Source organism: Callithrix jacchus, chromosome 10, assembly GCF_049354715.1.
Source record: "Callithrix jacchus isolate 240 chromosome 10, calJac240_pri, whole genome shotgun sequence".
NCBI classification, from domain to species: Eukaryota; Metazoa; Chordata; class Mammalia; order Primates; family Cebidae; genus Callithrix; species Callithrix jacchus.
This window is the reverse complement of record NC_133511.1, coordinates 98,665,954-98,683,752: the sequence shown is the minus strand read 5'-3', so window position 1 is coordinate 98,683,752 and position 17,799 is coordinate 98,665,954. Positions and strand designations below refer to the sequence as shown.

Below are 17,799 nucleotides of genomic sequence, written 5' to 3'. Positions count from 1 at the left end.
ATGATAAACCTAGTCTCTACTAAAAATACAAAAATTAGCCTGGCATGGTAGCAGTCGCCTGTAATTCCAGCTACTAGGGAGGCTGAGGCAGGAGAATCACTTGAACCCAGGAGGCAGAAGTTGCAGTGAGCCGAGATCATACCACTGCACTCCAGCCTGGGCAACAGAGACGCCGTCTCAAGAAAAAAAAAAGAAGCAACTCATCAATTATTCAAGTTTAATCGTGAGATTGCAGCAAGTCAGTCTCATCTTCAGGTTCCACTTCTAATTCTACTAATAATTATCTTGCTATTTCCACCACATCTGCAGTTACTCTCTCCACTGAGGTCATGAACCCCTCAGTCATCCATGAAGGTTAGAATCAACTTCTTCCAAATTCCTGTTAATGCTGCCATGAATTATGAATGCTCTTAACGGCATCTACAACAAAGCCTTTCCAGAAGGCTTTCCATTTATTTGCCCAGATGCATCAGAGGAATTACTATCTATGGCAGCTATGGCCTTACCAAATGTATCTTTTAAAGAATGAGACCTGAAAGTCAAAACGACTTCCTGATGCTTCAGCTGCAGAATGGATACTGTGTTAACAGGCATGAAAACAACATTATGTTCCCTATATATCTCCATCAGAGCTCTTAGGTGACCAGGTGCCTCATCAATGTGCAGAAATTAATATTTTGAAATCTTTTTTTCTGAGCAGGTCTCAACAGTATACTTAAAATATTCAGTAAACCATGCTGTAAACAGATATGCTCTAATGCAGGCTTTGGTATTCCATTTTTAAAACACAGGCAGAGTCAATTTAGCATAATTCTAAAGGGCTCTGGAATTTTCAGAATGGTAAATGAGCACTGGCCACAACTTAAAGTTGCCAGCTGCATTATCTCAACAAAAAAATTAGCTAGTTCTGGCCAGGTACGGTGGCTCATGCCTGTTAATCCCAACACTTTGGGAGGCCAAGGAGGGCGGATCACTTGAAATCAGAAGTTCAAGACCAGCCTGGCCAATATGGTAAAACCCTATCTCTACTAAAATACAAAAATTAGCTGGGCATGGTGGTGTGCACCTGTAATCCCAGCTACTCAGAAGGCTAAGGCAGGAGAATCACTTGAACCTGAGAGGCAGAGGTTGCCATGAACTGAGATCACACCACTGCACTCCAGCCCGAGCGACAGAGTGAGACTCCATCTCAAAAAAAAAAAGTTAGCCTGTTCTTTGAGGTTCTGAAGCCAGGCATTGACTTCTCTCTAGCTATGAAAGTCCTACATGGCAGTTTCTTACAATATAAAGCTGTTTCATCTACATTAAAAATCTATTGTGTAGCACCACCACCTTCATCAATGACCTCAACTAGATCTTCTGCATCAGCACTTGCTGTTCCACCTTGCACTTTTACGTTATGGAGAGGCTTCTTTCTTTAAACCGCACAAATCAACCTCTGCTAGTTTCCATCTTTTCTTCTGCATCTTCCTCACCTTTCTACACCTTTGTAAGTCTCTATATTTTCTAACTCAAAAGGCCTAAAAGAAGTAATACCCTAGGACCAATGAGCATACCGAGATGTGTCCAGGTCCTGTTTTTGAAAAAACATTCTCCAATAAAGGAAGAAGTGCTCCTTAAAGCACCAATCCAAGGGCTGGGCAGAAAAAGCACAAGGTAAGTCAGAACATCCTGTGGTGCCAGAAAGTAAACCCTGGAGGAAGGATGGGGCCATATCACAGGGACACTGGAATAAGCCTGAAGAAAGATCCTCTCTCTGAACCATCTGAGATAATGTGCTGAACAAAACAAAGAATGATATTTACAACCCACTGAATTAAACAGAAATCTGTGAGTCCATACTGAAAGAAAGGAAGAGAGGGGGAAAAAAAGCTCTTCCTTGTGGAAGAATTCCTAATAGAGGAACTATAGAATTAGAAAACCATTTGGCAAACCTCAGTAGTTTAAGGCCAAACTCAACAATGCTAAAATTGGTCAGTGAAAATAAGACAAAAAATAGTATATGTGAATAGTCTCAAAGTATCTCTCTACAAGATATTGTACTTATTAATTACAAAGAAAAAATGGTAACTTTATAGTGAAAAAAAAACCTGGCAGTTACACCACCTCAACCAAGTGATCAAAATTAACCTTACCAATAATGGGACAAATTGATATCATTCGCCTCTCAATATGTGTGTACACAACATCAGTTCTGTGAAGTTCCTGCCAAAAGCACAAAACCTGAATCTAATCATGAGAAAATATCAGCAAAAATCAAAATGAGGAACAGTCTACAAAATAACCAGCCAGTCCAGGACGGTGGCTCATGCCTATAATCCCAGCACTTTTGGAGGCTGAGGCTGGTGAATCACAAGCTCAGGAGTTTGAGACCAGCCTGACCAACATGGAGAAACCCCATCCCTTCTAAAAATACAAAATTTGCCAGGCATGGTGGCACATGGCACATGTCTGTAATCCCAGCTACTCGGGAGGCTGAGGCAGGAGAATTGCTTGAACCCAGGAGGCAGACGTTGCTCTGAGCTGAGATCATACCATTGCACTCCAGCCTGGGCAAAAAGAGCAAAACTCCACCCAATAAATATATAAATAAATAAAGCATGCTTCAGAAGTGTCAGAGGCATAAAGGCAAAGAGAGACATAAGGAGAGATTGGGCACAGTGACTCACGCCTGTAATCCCAGCACTTTGGAAAACTGAGGTGGGTGGATCATGAGTTAGGAGATCAAGACCATCTGGGCCAACATGGTGAAACCCTGTCTCTACTAAAAACACAAAATAATTAGCTGGGCATGGTGGTGCACACCTGTAGTCCCAGCTACCCAGGAGACTGAGGCAGGAGAATTCCTTGAACCAAGGAGGCGGAGATTGCAGTGAGCCAAGATCACGCCACTGCACTACAACCTGGGCGACAGTGCGAGACTCCATCTCAATAAAAGAAAAAAAAAGAAAGACGTAAGGAGCTGCTGCAGCTGTCCAGCCTTAAGCCGGGTGCTATGTGAAGGAGGTTCCATGCAGGTACACTGACTCTGACCGAAGGTGGAGCCTACCCCCTAACGTTTCACAACCAAGCAGCATACTCTAGAATTCACATTTTATTGTGAGGCCTTCACAGACGACCAACCATGCAACCAATATTTGACACAGAGGCAGAAGACAGGAGAACAAAGCACGACCCTGGCTAGGGAGACCAACACGCCAACAGATGAGCTGAATGGTCCCGAAGTCCATAGGATGCCCTGGGCGGGGATGGGGTGAAGTTGTGGGGGTAGTGGCTGCTTGTCTCCAGGTGGCAGCAGATGCCAAAATCGGGAGAAAGCCTCAGAGCTCTCCTCGGCACAGCCTCTAAAAGCATATTGAACAAGGCCAGGTCCTAGTATATGACTCTCCCAAATGGGTCTATTCTCATTATCTCAGCCACCTTTCACTTTCTGTGGGTTCATTTTATCAGGTGTTGTCACCATAGTCCATTATATATGTTTATCGCTGGCGGGGGGGTAAGGGGGGAGCAACTTTGCTGAGTTCAGTGCCTCTTGACATGAATGACTCCATTTTGAGACATGAGAATCACATCATTATGATATATCACCAGATTAGAGGATACTAATGAGACAGGGCAAATAATGTAACATATGACCAAGGACTGAATTCTGAGCCAGAAAAAAAGGTCCATTAGTGGGACTGTTGGCAAAATCTAAATAAAGTTAGGAAATTAGCTAACAGTATTGAACTGATTTTAATTTCCTCAAAATCAAATCATGTTTTGAATAGTTTAAATATGGGCTCCATATGGTGGCTCATGACTACAGTCCCAGCTACTCAGAAGCACGAGGCAGAAGGATTGCTTGTGCCCAGGAGTTTTATGTTGCAGTGAGCTATGACTTCACCACTGCACTCCAGCTAGGCCACAAAGCAAGACCCTGTCTTAAAAAAAAAAAAAATAGTTTAAATAGTTCATCAAATCAATAATACTGAATTGATGTTAACTGATGATGATTTTGATAATTGTACTATAGTTATGCTAGAGAATGTCCTTATGTTTAGGAAGGGTTTAGAGGTAAAACAGCTTTATATCAAACCCTGTAAGAAAAGGTAGGTGGGTGGGTAGATGGGTGTGGGTGTGTACAGAGAGAAAGAATGATTTATAAAAGTAGGATGGTCAAATATTAATATTTGAAATATTAGGGAATCTGGGTGAAGGATATACAGGAATCCTTTGTAATATTTTTACTTTTTTGTATGCCTAAAGTTACTTATTTTACATACTGAAGATAATTTCAATGTAAAAGATAAAAAAGAACCAAAAAAGTTTAAGCCCCTCTTGTTCTCTCTCCTTGTTCTAACTACTTTTTTTTCTTTTTCTTTTTCTTTTTCTTTTTTTTTTGAGACAGTCTCATTCTGTTGTCCAGGCTGGAGTACAATGGCACAATCTTGGCTCACTGCAACCTCCACCTCCCAGGTTCTAGCAATTCTCCTGCCTCAGCTTCCCAAGTAGCTAGGATTATAGGCGCCTGTCACCATGCCAGGCTAATTTTTAGTAGAGACGGGGTTTCACCATGCTGGCCAGGCTGGTCTCGAACTCCCAACCTCAGGCAATCCATCTACCTCAGCCTCCCAAAGTGCTAGCTTACAGGCGTGAGCCACTGCACCCGGCCTCTCCAACTACTTCTTTTGTTCTTTGTCTACCCATTAGATTGCAAGCATCATGAAAGCAGAGATTCGTTTTGTTCTCCTCCAGTATAAGCAGCACCAAGCACCACACTTTACATATTAGAGACACTAAGTATTTTGATATTTAATCTTGGACCATATTACAGTTCTACTCAGGTATCTTTTCATTGATACAATTTTAATACATTGTACTGGTAAATGTATACATAAAATGTGGTACATTATCTATACAATGGTTTACTTGGCAATAAAAATAAGTACTGATACATCCTACAACATGGATGAACCTTGAAAACATTATGTTAAGTGACAAAAAAAGCCAGTCAAAAAGGACCACATGTTGTATGATTACATGTATATGACATGTCCAGAATAGTGATCTACATAGGCAGAAAGTAGATTAGTATTTGCTTAGGGCTGGGGGTGATGGGCAGACTAGGGAACCATGGCTAAAAGTCACAGAGGCTTCTTTTGAGGGTAATGTAAATATTCTAAAATCATGTCAGGTGAGAAATAATTTGGCCAAAAAAATTTTTAACTTAAAATTTTAATTGATTGTGTTGATGATGGCACAACTATAAATATACTAAACGCTATTAAATTATACACTTTAAATGAATGAATTTGAAGGCATGTAAATCATATCTCAATAAAGCTGTTTTTAAAAACTAACAAAAAAAGAGCTCTGCTAAAATTTTTAATAGAAATTCTCTATAACTATACAATGGTTTATTATTTGGTAATAAAAAGAAATAAGTATCGATATTTCCTACAACATGGATGAAACTTGAGAACATTATGTTAATATATAATGCTTGATATATGCAGCATCTGTGTCTATGTCAAGTCCTTTATGTAGTAAAGCACTATACATTTGCAGCCACAGGTATGGTATTGAAAACCATTTCATTACAAAATTTCCTAATTTTCTATTAAAACTAAACTCAATTAACAACCTTATATTTGTCTAATAAAGATTCTCAAACAAACGATAACTACTTTATGATATAGAAATTACCAGCAATTTCATCCCAATGCTGAGCTTTTTTTAGATTAAGAGTGGCTTACTGAGAGAAAATGCTCAAGACCAGTCAATCCTGGCTACTTCTCTGCTCTGCTCTCGAGGGTCATTCTGGGGTCGTGTCTCCCCTAGAAGCCTTCCCTGACCCTCAGATTAGGCTAAGTGCTCTCCTTTGGGCTCCTATATCACCCTGACACACTCTCTACCCTGGCATTTCCTGAAGCAAACTATTTTTCACCTCCATTAAATGACAAACATGTATAAATCACCTTTGTATTCTTAGCACCTAGCACAGTACCGGCATCCAAAATGGGCTCAACAAAATTTGTGAAGTTAAACCTACAGTGTGAATTTGAACCTGTCTGACTCATGTAAGTCTCAGTTTTCTACTTATCAAAGAGTAATGCCACCTAGTCTTAACTCATAGAGAAGTGAGAAACAAACTAGAAAACTAGAAGGCACTTTGAAAAAAATGATCTACTATATACATATACAGTGTTTCATTATAAGGTACCCTATATAAAATATTAGTTATTATTTTATGAGTCCTCCTATGTAGCTTAATTTTGTTACAGAACCTTTGGTACTTCTGGATTTAAGAAGGCTTGAGAAGAATGCCCTGAAGAACAGGTATGTCTAAATTAGCTGTTTACCATTATATACCTTTTCGTTAACTATGACATGCAAAATAGCATTTTTTTAAAAACTCAGTAGCAATTAGTAGAGTAGCAAAGAATATAACTCTTATATAGGTTATTTTTACAGCCCACTTTCCTGTCTCTGTTCTGAAATGACTCAGTATTGCAGGCTAAAATTCTATATTTAAAAAAAAAAAAGAAATTCATGACCTGAATGTTGCCACCACACCTCATAAATACAGCACCTTCTCCTGCTAAAGCCTTTTATGCATTTAAGAGCCCTACATGTTCCTGACAGAAACCATACTCAAGCAGCTGAATTTAGAACATGCTGACCTTAAGCAAATCAATGCCCTTAGCATGTACTTCTGGCTTGCATCACCGCAAGAGTTAGACAGCCTCACCATCTATAGTAGTCAACAATTTCTGGCCACTGTCCCTTGTCTATTTTAGGATATCCCTACTACACTTCTGTATTGCACAAAGAAATAGAATAACACATAAACCTGTGTTTAAACACAAATCGTTTACCTTGGAAATCAGGATATGTGCCTTGCTACTATGCTTTGCTCAAAAATATTTAATTTGGTTAGTTTCCACATCCTGCTTTCATTTATGAAATAAAAAATATTTTGACAAAGGTTTAAAAATCAAGTATAAGACACTTTAGCTTATTATCTAATCAAATTTGTAAGTAACCTAGTCATAAACTAGGCCAGAATTGGCAGGGTCCCAAAGTACAAACAAATACTGAAAGAGTAATGGCTATCTGCCATTTTCATGCAAAATTACACTAGATATTAAAATAGTACTTGATTAAGCACTACAATATATTTTCACCAACATACCTTAATATTTACTAACTCTTCTAATTCTTGGATCTAAATGACAAAGTCTATTTTTAATTTTTTATCCAGGCAACACCGACCAAAATGCCTGCACTAGTCTTTGTTTACAAATAAGACTCTCTTATTTTTCACTCTAAACACAGAGCCTGTAATTTAGCATAGCAATTGTATAGCTCCTGAACATCGGGTATATTATTTACCTTAAATTTATATATAAACACAAATTAGAAACTACTAATTGTATTCAGCACTTATTCATAGATTCTTTTTTCATTCCTAATACAAAGGTTAATATTTGTGCATAGGCCTAGTGATAGAAACCAGTATCATAAAATATTTAGCATTTTAGATTGCTTTTTAAAGGAATTCCTTTATTCCCTTGAAAGATTTAGTAAACCAACAGACATTCTCAGGTATGAAAAAATAACAACTTCTTTTTTACTCTCCTGGAAAAGAATTCAAATAAAGAAAATGAGGTAATTCTGATATGCAGAACAATGCAGAACCCAAATGAAGTGAAGTCATTTACTAGCAAGGGAACTAAATATAGGGCCGAAGCAGCTGAAGCCTGAGAGTTTATATAATATGCTAGCTCACTACTAAAAGCTCTCAAGACAGAATCCATAGAGCACCAAGGGAAAAAAAGAAAAGCACTATTCTTCTCATACTGTTAAATAAGATTTACAATTTTTTTCCAGAAAAAAATTAAAAGCTAATCTTGCATATTGAAAAAAATCTTTTGGGGAACACAGATACCAAATAAATCTAATTATCTGATACTAAGCAAGACCTACTACCCTGCAACAACAGCAAAATTAAAATTTTAAATAATCTAAAAAGTTTTAACGGTATCTAGAACTCTACTACTAAAACTCACACAATCAAGAATACACTAAGATACAGACCCAAAAGAATGAAAGTCAGTATATTAAAGATATATTTACAATCCTGTGTTTACTGCAGCACTATTCACAATAGCCAAGATTTGGAATGATCTAAGTGTCCATCAACAAATGAATAGTTAAAGAAAATGTGGTACAGGCTAGGCAAGGTGGCTCAGACCTGTAATCCCAGCACTTTGGGAGGCCAAGGAGGGTGGATCACTAGTAGATCAGGAGTTTGAGACCAGATTGACCAACGTGGTGAAACCCCACCTCTACTAAAAATACAAAAATTAGCTAGGCATGGTGGTGTGCGCCTGTAATTCAAAGAGGTTGAGGTAGGAGAATTGCTTGAACCCAGGAGGTGGAGGTTGCAGTGAGCCGAGATTATGCCACTGTGCTCCAGCCTGGGTGACAGAGTGAGACTCTGTCTCAAAAAAAAAAAGAAAAGAAAAGAAAATACGGTACATAACACAATGGAGAAAAAGAATGAGATCCTGTCAATTGTAACAACATGGATGGAACTGGAAGGCATCATGTTACATGAAATAAGCCAAGCACAGAAAGACAAAACTTCACAATATTCTAACTCATATGTGGGAGCTAAAAATTAAAACATTTGAACTCATGGAGATAGAGAGTAGAATGATGGTTACCAGAGCCTGGGAAGGGTAGTAGATGGGGACAGGGAGTGGAGATGGTTAATGGGTACAAATACATAGTTAGAACAAATAATATCTAGTATTTGATAGCACAATCGAGTGAGCACAGTCGACAATTTATTGTACATTTTAAAATGACTAAAGGAGTCTAATTGGAATGTTTGTAACACAAAATGACAAATGCTTGAAAAAAAAGAATATTACATTTACCCTGATATGATTATTATGCATTGTATGCCTATATCAAAACCTCGTATACCCCATAAATATATATACCTATTATGGATCCATAAAAATAATGTTTTTAAAACAAGGTATATTAGGCTGTACTTCTAATTTCTAATACATCCTTCTTTTTTTCTTTTTTTTTTTTTTGCAAGAGGGTTTCACTCTATCACTCAGGTTAGAGTGCAGTGGCATTATCATAGCTCACTGTAGCCTCTAACACCTGGACTCAAGGGATCCTCCTACCTCAACCTCTTGAGTAGCTGAGACTATAGGCACTTACCACCATTCCTGGCTCTTTTTTTTTTTTTTTTTTTTTTTTGGTAGAAGCAGGGTCTCACTCTGCTGTGGCCCAGGCTGGTCTTAAAACTCCTGGCCTAAAACAATCCTCCCACTTCCCAAACTGCTGAAACTAGTGGTGTGAACCACCAAGCCTGACTCTAATACGTATTTTAATAAACTTTACTATCACTTAGTCACATAAATGTGCAATTCCTTCTGATAACCTACTGGTAGGGCATATATTTAGAGTTGATTTGTGTAGGAGCTAATTAATATCTCCTTTATTTTGTATTGGGTACTACAGCACATACTTGCAAGAAGGTAATCAGGTACAGTGTAAAGGCAGATGCAGTAAAAGAAAATACCCCTTGGTGTGTTTAAATTTATATCTCCCATGTTCTAACCATTTCTAACAATAAACTGCATGTTTTTGTCTATTAACTTATAAATGACTAATACTGACAGATCCTATTATTTGTCTATATTTCATGGAGGTCCATCATGTTGGACCTTGTAGGGCTGTGGCATATACCAAGATTATAAATTCATTCAGGCTTATATGAAAATAACTTATACTCAAAGTTATTAAACTATGAATTCAAAGCCATTTTACACTCCAGAATGAGTTTTTGGTATTCTGAATCTTGGTAATCATTAGTTAGCCCCTCACACTATCTATTGTACTTCAGGCTAGTGTTATATTAATCATGACATTGTAGCACTTTATCAATATTTACATGGGCATTATTTTCTTCTTTAACCTCCCCCCAGCACCAAGCATACCCATAGTCTATATGTGGATAGAACATAATAAAACTGGTTATGATCAGGTAACCTAAAGATTCGTGGGAACCAAAGAAGTATATTTGAATCTTAAAATCATTAATCAGAATAATTTTCTGAATTCTTACACAGGTTAAGTATCCCAAATCCAAAAATCTGAAACATTTTGGGCAATGAGATGACACCCAAAGGAAACAAACTATAAGATTTGCAGCGCTTTAACTAGTTGGCAGTGCAAATAGTCCAAAATCTGAAATTCAAAATACTTCTGGTCCCAAGAGTTTCAGATAAGGGTTACTCAAATCTGTATATAATTTTTCTAAATGTTCAGTCAAATATGATTATGTCTTTAATAAACTGTTTCTCTCAAGTACTGAAACGCTATTTCTATTCTGCTTGGGGAAATTTTATGTCTTGATTTTTAAAATCTCTTTAAAACAAAGCTAAATTGGTCTTCTCTTGATTTCCTTATTTAACTGAAGCAGTCTCTTATACCACAAACACACACAAAATTATTTCATTTAGAAGAAATTTAGCATTCATTAATAACCAAAAAGTATGCAGTTGTCACCTACCTGTAGTACCGAGATTGTAAATACGTTGAACACACAGTCTTTGATACATGACTGGCTGACCCAAAGTCTATTACTTTAACCCTGTATGGCTGCCGAACAGGATCCACCAACATAATATTCTCTGGCTTGAGATCAGCATGAATTAAACCAAGACTTTTCAATTTTTTCAGTGCAGTGGCCACTTGTTGAAGAATGGGCCGAATCACTTTTAGTGGCAGGGGACTAAATTTATTTTGTTTCAGAAAGTCATACAAGTTTTGTTCCAGCATTTCAAACACTAAACAAGTATGGTTACAGTGCTGAAAGCATTCATAAGCTCGTACAAAGTTATATTCATCAGCATTTTCAGTACTGAGCCTTGCTAATATGCTCACTTCTATTTGACCTTGACGTGCATAAGAAGGATGATTCTTCAAAATTTTGATTGCTACAATTTCATTTGTCCCTCTCTTCCAGCATTTAACTACCTGGCCAAACGTGCCTCGACCAAGAAAATCAAGGACTTCGTAAGTATTTTTCATGGAGCATAAGACTTCATGTTGTACTAACTGATAGTCACCTTCTCCAGTGGTACAATTCTGTTTTGATCCTGTGGTAGTTGTCACAACTGTCACTGGATTTCCCATGTTGGTTTGCAACATTGCAGGAAGTATGGACAATTCATCGACAATCTGCATTGCGCTGCTATGATTATCCAACTCCTCACTCTTGCGCTTCAATCCACATCGCTGGGGGCCTTCTAGGAAATGCAATCTGTTTCGCCAGGCCCCAATCTGAGGTGCCTGCACTTGCGCTTGCTGAGTCTGAGCTGCTATGACCTTTGTAGCACCTGCAGTGTTTTTCAACACAACAGCACTTGTCTGCAATGAAAAGTTGTGTCCTCGAGGTCTATTAAATGGTATCTTTGTCTGAAAAGCACTACCCTTTGTGGGAGGATGAGAATTTCCAAAGTTTCTACCATTCACATAGGTCCGTGGATAGTTTCTTTCCTGGAAAACGCAACTGCTTGGCTCTACTTTGAGTTTCTTCACACTACAAAAGGCACTTGACTGAGTTTGATAAACATACGGTGGGTAGACCAAGACTTGTGAGGCCATACCTGCCAAAAAAAGGGTGGGGGGAAGAAGAAATATTAATGTCAACAAATTTTTTTTTTTAATTTTAAATCTCAGGAAGAAAATTCTTAATTGTCAAATTCACAATTTGTAAAAAAGTAATTAGTTTTCACTAAGATTTTTTTTCCCTTGGAGAAGATAACTATCTTTAATATCTCCATTTTAGTTAATTGGTGCTTCAGCTATTCTGAGTACTGCATTAAAAGGCTGAGAATAAAGAATCAAGTGCATTTAATTACTTTACAAATATTTACTGCAAAGCTGAAATGGCCATTATGTCCTAGAAACGATGTCAACCATTTTCCCTCAAAAGTAAATTACAGATCACTGTAAGCACGGCACTATGAGAGGCTGAGGCAGTTGGATGGCTTGAGGGAAAGAGTTCAAAACTAGCCTGGCCAACATGGTAAAGAAACCCCAACTCTAATAATAATACAAAAATTAGCTAGGCGTGGTGGTGTATGCCTGTGGTCCCAGCTACTTGGGAGGCTGAGGGAGGAGAATCACTTGAACCCAGAAGGCAGAGTTTGCAGTGAGCCGAGATTGCGCCACTGCACTTCACCTTGTGAGACAAAGCAAGACTCTGTCTCAAAAAAAAAAAGTACAGATCCTTCAATTGTACACATTTGACAAAACATTCTAGTACCAAATTAAAACTTATGAACCAATGACAAGCAAAGAAAATACACATTACATAAACATAGTTTATAGCCATATTTCTTGAAGCTAAAGCCCAAGAATTGCCTCAGGAAGAAAAAATAACCTATGTCTGCTTTAACAATATATATACATATAGAGAGAGAAAAAGAGAGGCAGGGTTTTTTTTGTTTTTTTTTTGTTTTGTTTTTTTGAGACATATCACACAGGCTGGAGTGCAATGGTGCAATCTCAACCCACTGTAACCTTAGCCTCCTGGGTTCAAGCGATTCTTCTGCCTCAGCCTCCAAGTAGCTGTGATTACAGGCATCCGCCACCACACCCAGCTAATTTTTTTGTATTTTTAGTACAGCGGGATGGATCACCTGACACAAAGTGCTGGGATTATAGGCGTGAGCCACCGCACGCGGTCTTTTGGCAGGTTTTAAATAAAATTAGGATGCCCATTTCATGAATAGCTGATCGTACATTCTATTTACTAAATATGTTACTTTGATCTTAAAAAGCATTGTATTACAAAGACAAATTAATAACTTTCTACCCAGTTATATCTGTGTTCCCATTCTTCTGAATTTGTACTTTATTAAATGGATATGCCTTTAAACTTCCTCCAAATATAGTCCTTAGTTCACTCATATTTTAAAAATCATTCTAAGGTTCTCAAGGACTGAATAACATTCTATTTTATGCCTGCATCCAAAAAGCATGTGAAGTTACTGAGGGTGAAACAGCCAACATTCTTAACACACAACCATTAAGTATATAATGATTTTATAAACATTATTTGATTCAGATATGACATAGATAAGAAAGAGTATCCAGTTTTATGATGGCATACTTAATGTTCTACCCTATGACCTTATTTTACCAACTCAGAATTTATAAAATATGAAATCAACCTAGCAACTGCTGACCTGTCTATAGGAACTCAAAACATACACACACAAAAGAATGAATCCTCAGGACCACAGCTAGAAAAACTAATAATTACACAGGTATTCGATCTGCCTTCCGTCTACATGGTCTGCTACAACAATATGTAAACATGTACATCAAAACCACCATTTGATAGAATCATCACTTTAAGTAATACTCCATGTTTTCTACTTGCACAGAATTATCTTGGGGTTTCCCTAATGGTAAAATCCTAATACAAATGATCAAGTGTAAAAATAAGCTGAGAAGGCAGATATAGGAACTTTGCATCATGTTCTCTTAATTGAGCCACGGCACCTGGCCTCCTTTCTTCTTTTAACAAGGTCTCGCCTAGGCTGCAGTACAGTGGCACAATCATACCTCACTGTGGCCTCCAACTCCTGGCCTTAAGTGATCCTCCCATTTCAGGCTCCAAAATTCTGGGATTACATGCATGAGCCACTGCACCCTGACTCACATCTACTATTGAACATTATTAAAACTCTCTTAGATTTCAATCAAAGTAAAGTATTATCTTCTTGCTGAAGCCTCCCCCGAAACAAACTCACCCTCCAAACAGAGGTAAGCATTCAATGCTCTCCCAGTAGTTCCTAAATTCTTCTCATTTTGCAATTACAACATTTCATTATATTGTAATTGTCAGTGTATACATCTGTCTGTCACATTAGATCTAAAGCAAAGTGCCAAGGATATAGAGTTGGTATTCAATAAATGTTGGTTTATTGAAATATCTTCATTTTCTACAATTTAAAAATCTGTATTATATTAACTGTGTAGTCTCATACTCCTTTAACAAATCACAGACATCAGTTCTTTATCTCAGAACCAACAGATCACCATCACAATCTGTAATGTCCGTAATATTAAAAATAAGAGCAACCACCTACTGAGCACTTATAATTCAACAGTTTAACACTTTATTTACAATATTTTATCTAATCATAGCAGTACATTTCCAATTTGCTTTTAAGAAAACTAAAGTTGGGGGCCGGGCGGGGTGGCTCAAGCCTGTAATCCCAGTACTTTGGGAGGCCAAGGCAGGTGGATCACGAGGTTAAGAGATTGAGACCAACCTGGTCAACATGGTGAAACCCTGTCTCTACTAAAAATACAAAAAATTAGCTGGGCATGGTGGCGTGTACCTGCAATCCCAGCTATTCAGGAGGCTGAGGCAGGAGAATTGCCTGAACCCAGAAGGCGGAGGTTGCGGTGAGCCGAGATCGCGCCATTGTGCTCCAACCTGGATAACAAGAGCGAAACTCTGTCTCAAAAAAAAAAAAAGAAAACTAAAGTTGGCCAGGTGTGGTGGCTCACACCTGTAATCCAAGCACTTTGGAGGCCAAGGCAGGCGGATCACCTGAGGTCAGGAGTTCAAGACCAGTCTGACCAACATGGTGAAACCCCGTCTTTAAAAAAAAAAAAAGAAAGAAAGAAAAGAAAAGAAAACTAAAGTTGGCTAGGCACAGTGGCTCACGCCTGTAATCCCAGTATTTTGGGAGGCCAAGGGGAAAAATCATTTAAGGCCAGGAGTTCGAGACCAGCCTGGCCAACATGGTGAAACCCCATCTCTACTAAAAACACAAAAATTAGCCAGGCATGGTGGTACATATCTGTAATCCTAGCTACTGGAGAGGCTAAGGCAGGAGAATCACTTGAACCCAGGAGGTGGAGGTTGCAGTGAGCCAAGATCGCGTCACTGCACTCCAGCCTGGGTAACAGAGCAAGACTCCATCTCAAAAAAAAAAAAAAAAAACTAAAGTTTACTAAGACTGGGTAACCGGCCCACAGTCACATAGCTAAGGTATGGTAAAAGGAACAAGTAAATGCACCACCTTTCAGATAAAAGGCACAAATTTATACCTCCTTCAGCTTCCTAAAAATTTTCTTGTGCACAATCTACCACATTCCTAATTTGACTTGGCCCTAATAAATGAGCTACAAATCCTTACTAAACAAATTAAGACTTGATGTTCACTGTGTATGATAAAATCATAAACTAAAATTCTGGAGTTCCAAACCATCTCACTGGCATCTACTGACATCATTTCATATCTTTAATCAGAAGAGATTTCAAAACTATCAATTGATCATTCTTTTAAGGAAGCAAAACCACACTGAAAACTCCTGCTAAATGTATCAAACTCATCCATTAATGCACTTTTGTGAGGCTTCCAATCTTATCCACAATAGATTTTTTTTCTATTTTTTTAAATTTTTATTTATTTATTTTTAATGACGGGGTTTCACCATGTTGGTCAGGCTGGTCTTGAAGCCCTGACCTCAGGTGATCCGCCCACATTGGCCTCCAAAGTGCTTGGATTACAGGCGTGAACCACCACAACCAGCCTCCAATAGATTATTTTTAGGAAACCAGGTCTCACTGTGTTGCCCAGGCTGGTCTTGAATCTCTCACACCTCAAACTCCCAAGTAATCCCAAATAGCTTACAGGTGTGAACACTACGGAACTCTGCTCAATAATTTAACATTGCCACGATTCTCCTAATTTACAAACTACTTCTGTAACCCATACCCATAGACTAAAAAAAAAAATTATTAAATTCACAGATAATCAGACTTTCGCAGGATTATAGGCACCCGCCACAACGCCCAGCTAAAAAGTAGAGACGGAGTTTTGCCATGTTGACCAGGCTGGTCTCAAACTCCTGCCCTTAACTAATCCACCTCAGCCTCCCAAAGTGCTGGGATTATAGGTGTGAGCCACTGCACCCAGCCCAATTTTCTTTTTTTTGAGACAGAATCTTTGTTGCCCTTGCCCATGTTAAAGTGCAATGGCACAAACACGGCTTGCTGCAGCTTCAATCTCCTGACTCAAATGATCCTCCCACCTCAGTCTCCCAAGTAGCTGAGACCACGTGTATGTGCCACCATGCCCAGCTAATTTTTAAATTTTGTAAAGATGGGGTCTTGCCATATTGCCCAGGCTGGTCTCCAACTCCTGGGCTCAAGCAATCCTCCTGGCTTGGCCTCCCAAAGTGGTAGAATTACAGACATAAGCCACTGAGCTCAGCTAACAGATAAATTTTAAAACAGCTCTTATATACTTGTGGATTTAAAGGAAGGCATGAACATAAATAGAAGAGGCATGAAAAATACAGAAGAACGCTATACACTATACATACACAGATGGTGGGAAAGCAAGCTAGCAATATTTAACAAAATTGCAAATGAACATATTCTCTGATCTAGAAATTCAGGCAACTCCGATACTGTACAAGAACATTCTCTGCAGCACTGTGTAAAGCAACATAACATTGTAAATAACCTACATATCCATTAAAAAGGTACTAAACCGGCCTTGACACAGACCAACCAGGGTCTTTAAAAAGAATGAAAACAATTAGGCCTAAGCGGATGGATCATGAGGTCAAGAGATCGAGACCACCCTGGTCAACATGGTGAAACCCCGTCTCTACTAAAAATACAAAAAATTAACTGAGCATGGTGGTGCGTGCCTGTAATCCCAGCTACTCAGGAGGCTGAGGCAGGAGAATTGCCTGATCCCAGGAGGCAGAGGTTGTGTTGAGCTGAGATCGCGCCATTGCACTCCATCCTGGGTAACAAGAGCGAAACTCTATCTCAAAAAAAAAGAAAACCATTTATTTTCATTGTTGTTGATCTGATTCTGAAAATAATACTACTGCTACATGAAAAAAGCAAGATTTCAAAAAGTGTGTACTTTACAATAGATATTATGTGTGTTTAATTAAAAAGAGAAGTTATATGCATATATTTGCATATGCACTGAATATAGATACATAAAGAAATTGAGGGCTTCTTTGCCTTGGTGAAGAATAACAACACTGGGAGCAATGAAAAGTATTACTTTTCACTGTACATCCTTTCTTATTACATACATGTATTACCTGTTCAAGGAGTTTTTAAATCATCTATGGAACCTATTAAAAACATATTTATATATATACTTAAAAATAAAATAACCTGGGATTTGCTTTGAAATAATATATAAGATGAAAAAGTAGATAGGAATATGGATAAAATGAAATGATCCGTAAACTGTTATAGAAGCTTGATGATGGGTAGATTGGGGTTCATTATACTATCCTGTCTACTTTTGAATATGTTTATATTTTTTCCTTAATAAAAAGTTAAATAAGGGCCAAGCATGGTGGGTGGATCATTTGAGGTCAGGAGTTCAAGACCAGCCTAACCAACAGAGTGAAACCCTGTCTCTACCAAAAATACAAAATTAGCAGGGTGTGGTGGCACAAGCCTGTAATCCCAGCTACTCAGGAGGATGAGGCAGGAGAATCACTTGAACCTGGGAGGCAGAGGTTGCAGTGAGCCAAGATCGTGCCACTGCACTCCAGCCTGAGCGACAGAGCGAGACTCCATCTAAAAAAAAAGTTTAGTAAGTAAATAAACACATAAAACTCTAACCAGAAAGATTTTGATTCAGTAGGTCTGTGGTAAGGTCCAGGCATCTGAAAGTGTGTAAGCTCCCAGGGCCATGTAGAGTCACACTA

General features: G+C 38.3%; 1 protein-coding gene across 12 annotated transcripts in view; it reads right to left on the bottom strand.

The window, feature by feature from the left end:
- Positions 1 to 17,799, bottom strand: part of HIPK3 (homeodomain interacting protein kinase 3) — a 109,064-nt gene that overhangs the window by 61,309 nt on the left and 29,956 nt on the right. For 8 of the 12 annotated variants that reach the window (XM_017977999.4, XM_054240742.2, XM_017978001.4 and 5 more), the window contains exon 2: positions 10,586 to 11,684. The exons of 2 other annotated variants lie outside the window; for them this stretch is intronic. In XM_017977999.4, the coding sequence (XP_017833488.4) occupies positions 10,586 to 11,682 (1,097 nt within the window). In that variant the 5' untranslated portion in view covers positions 11,683 to 11,684. Of the gene's footprint in view, positions 1 to 10,585; positions 11,685 to 17,799 lie in introns of those variants that run through there. 2 more of the 12 variants (XM_078340820.1, XM_078340818.1) reach the window with 2 other exon arrangements.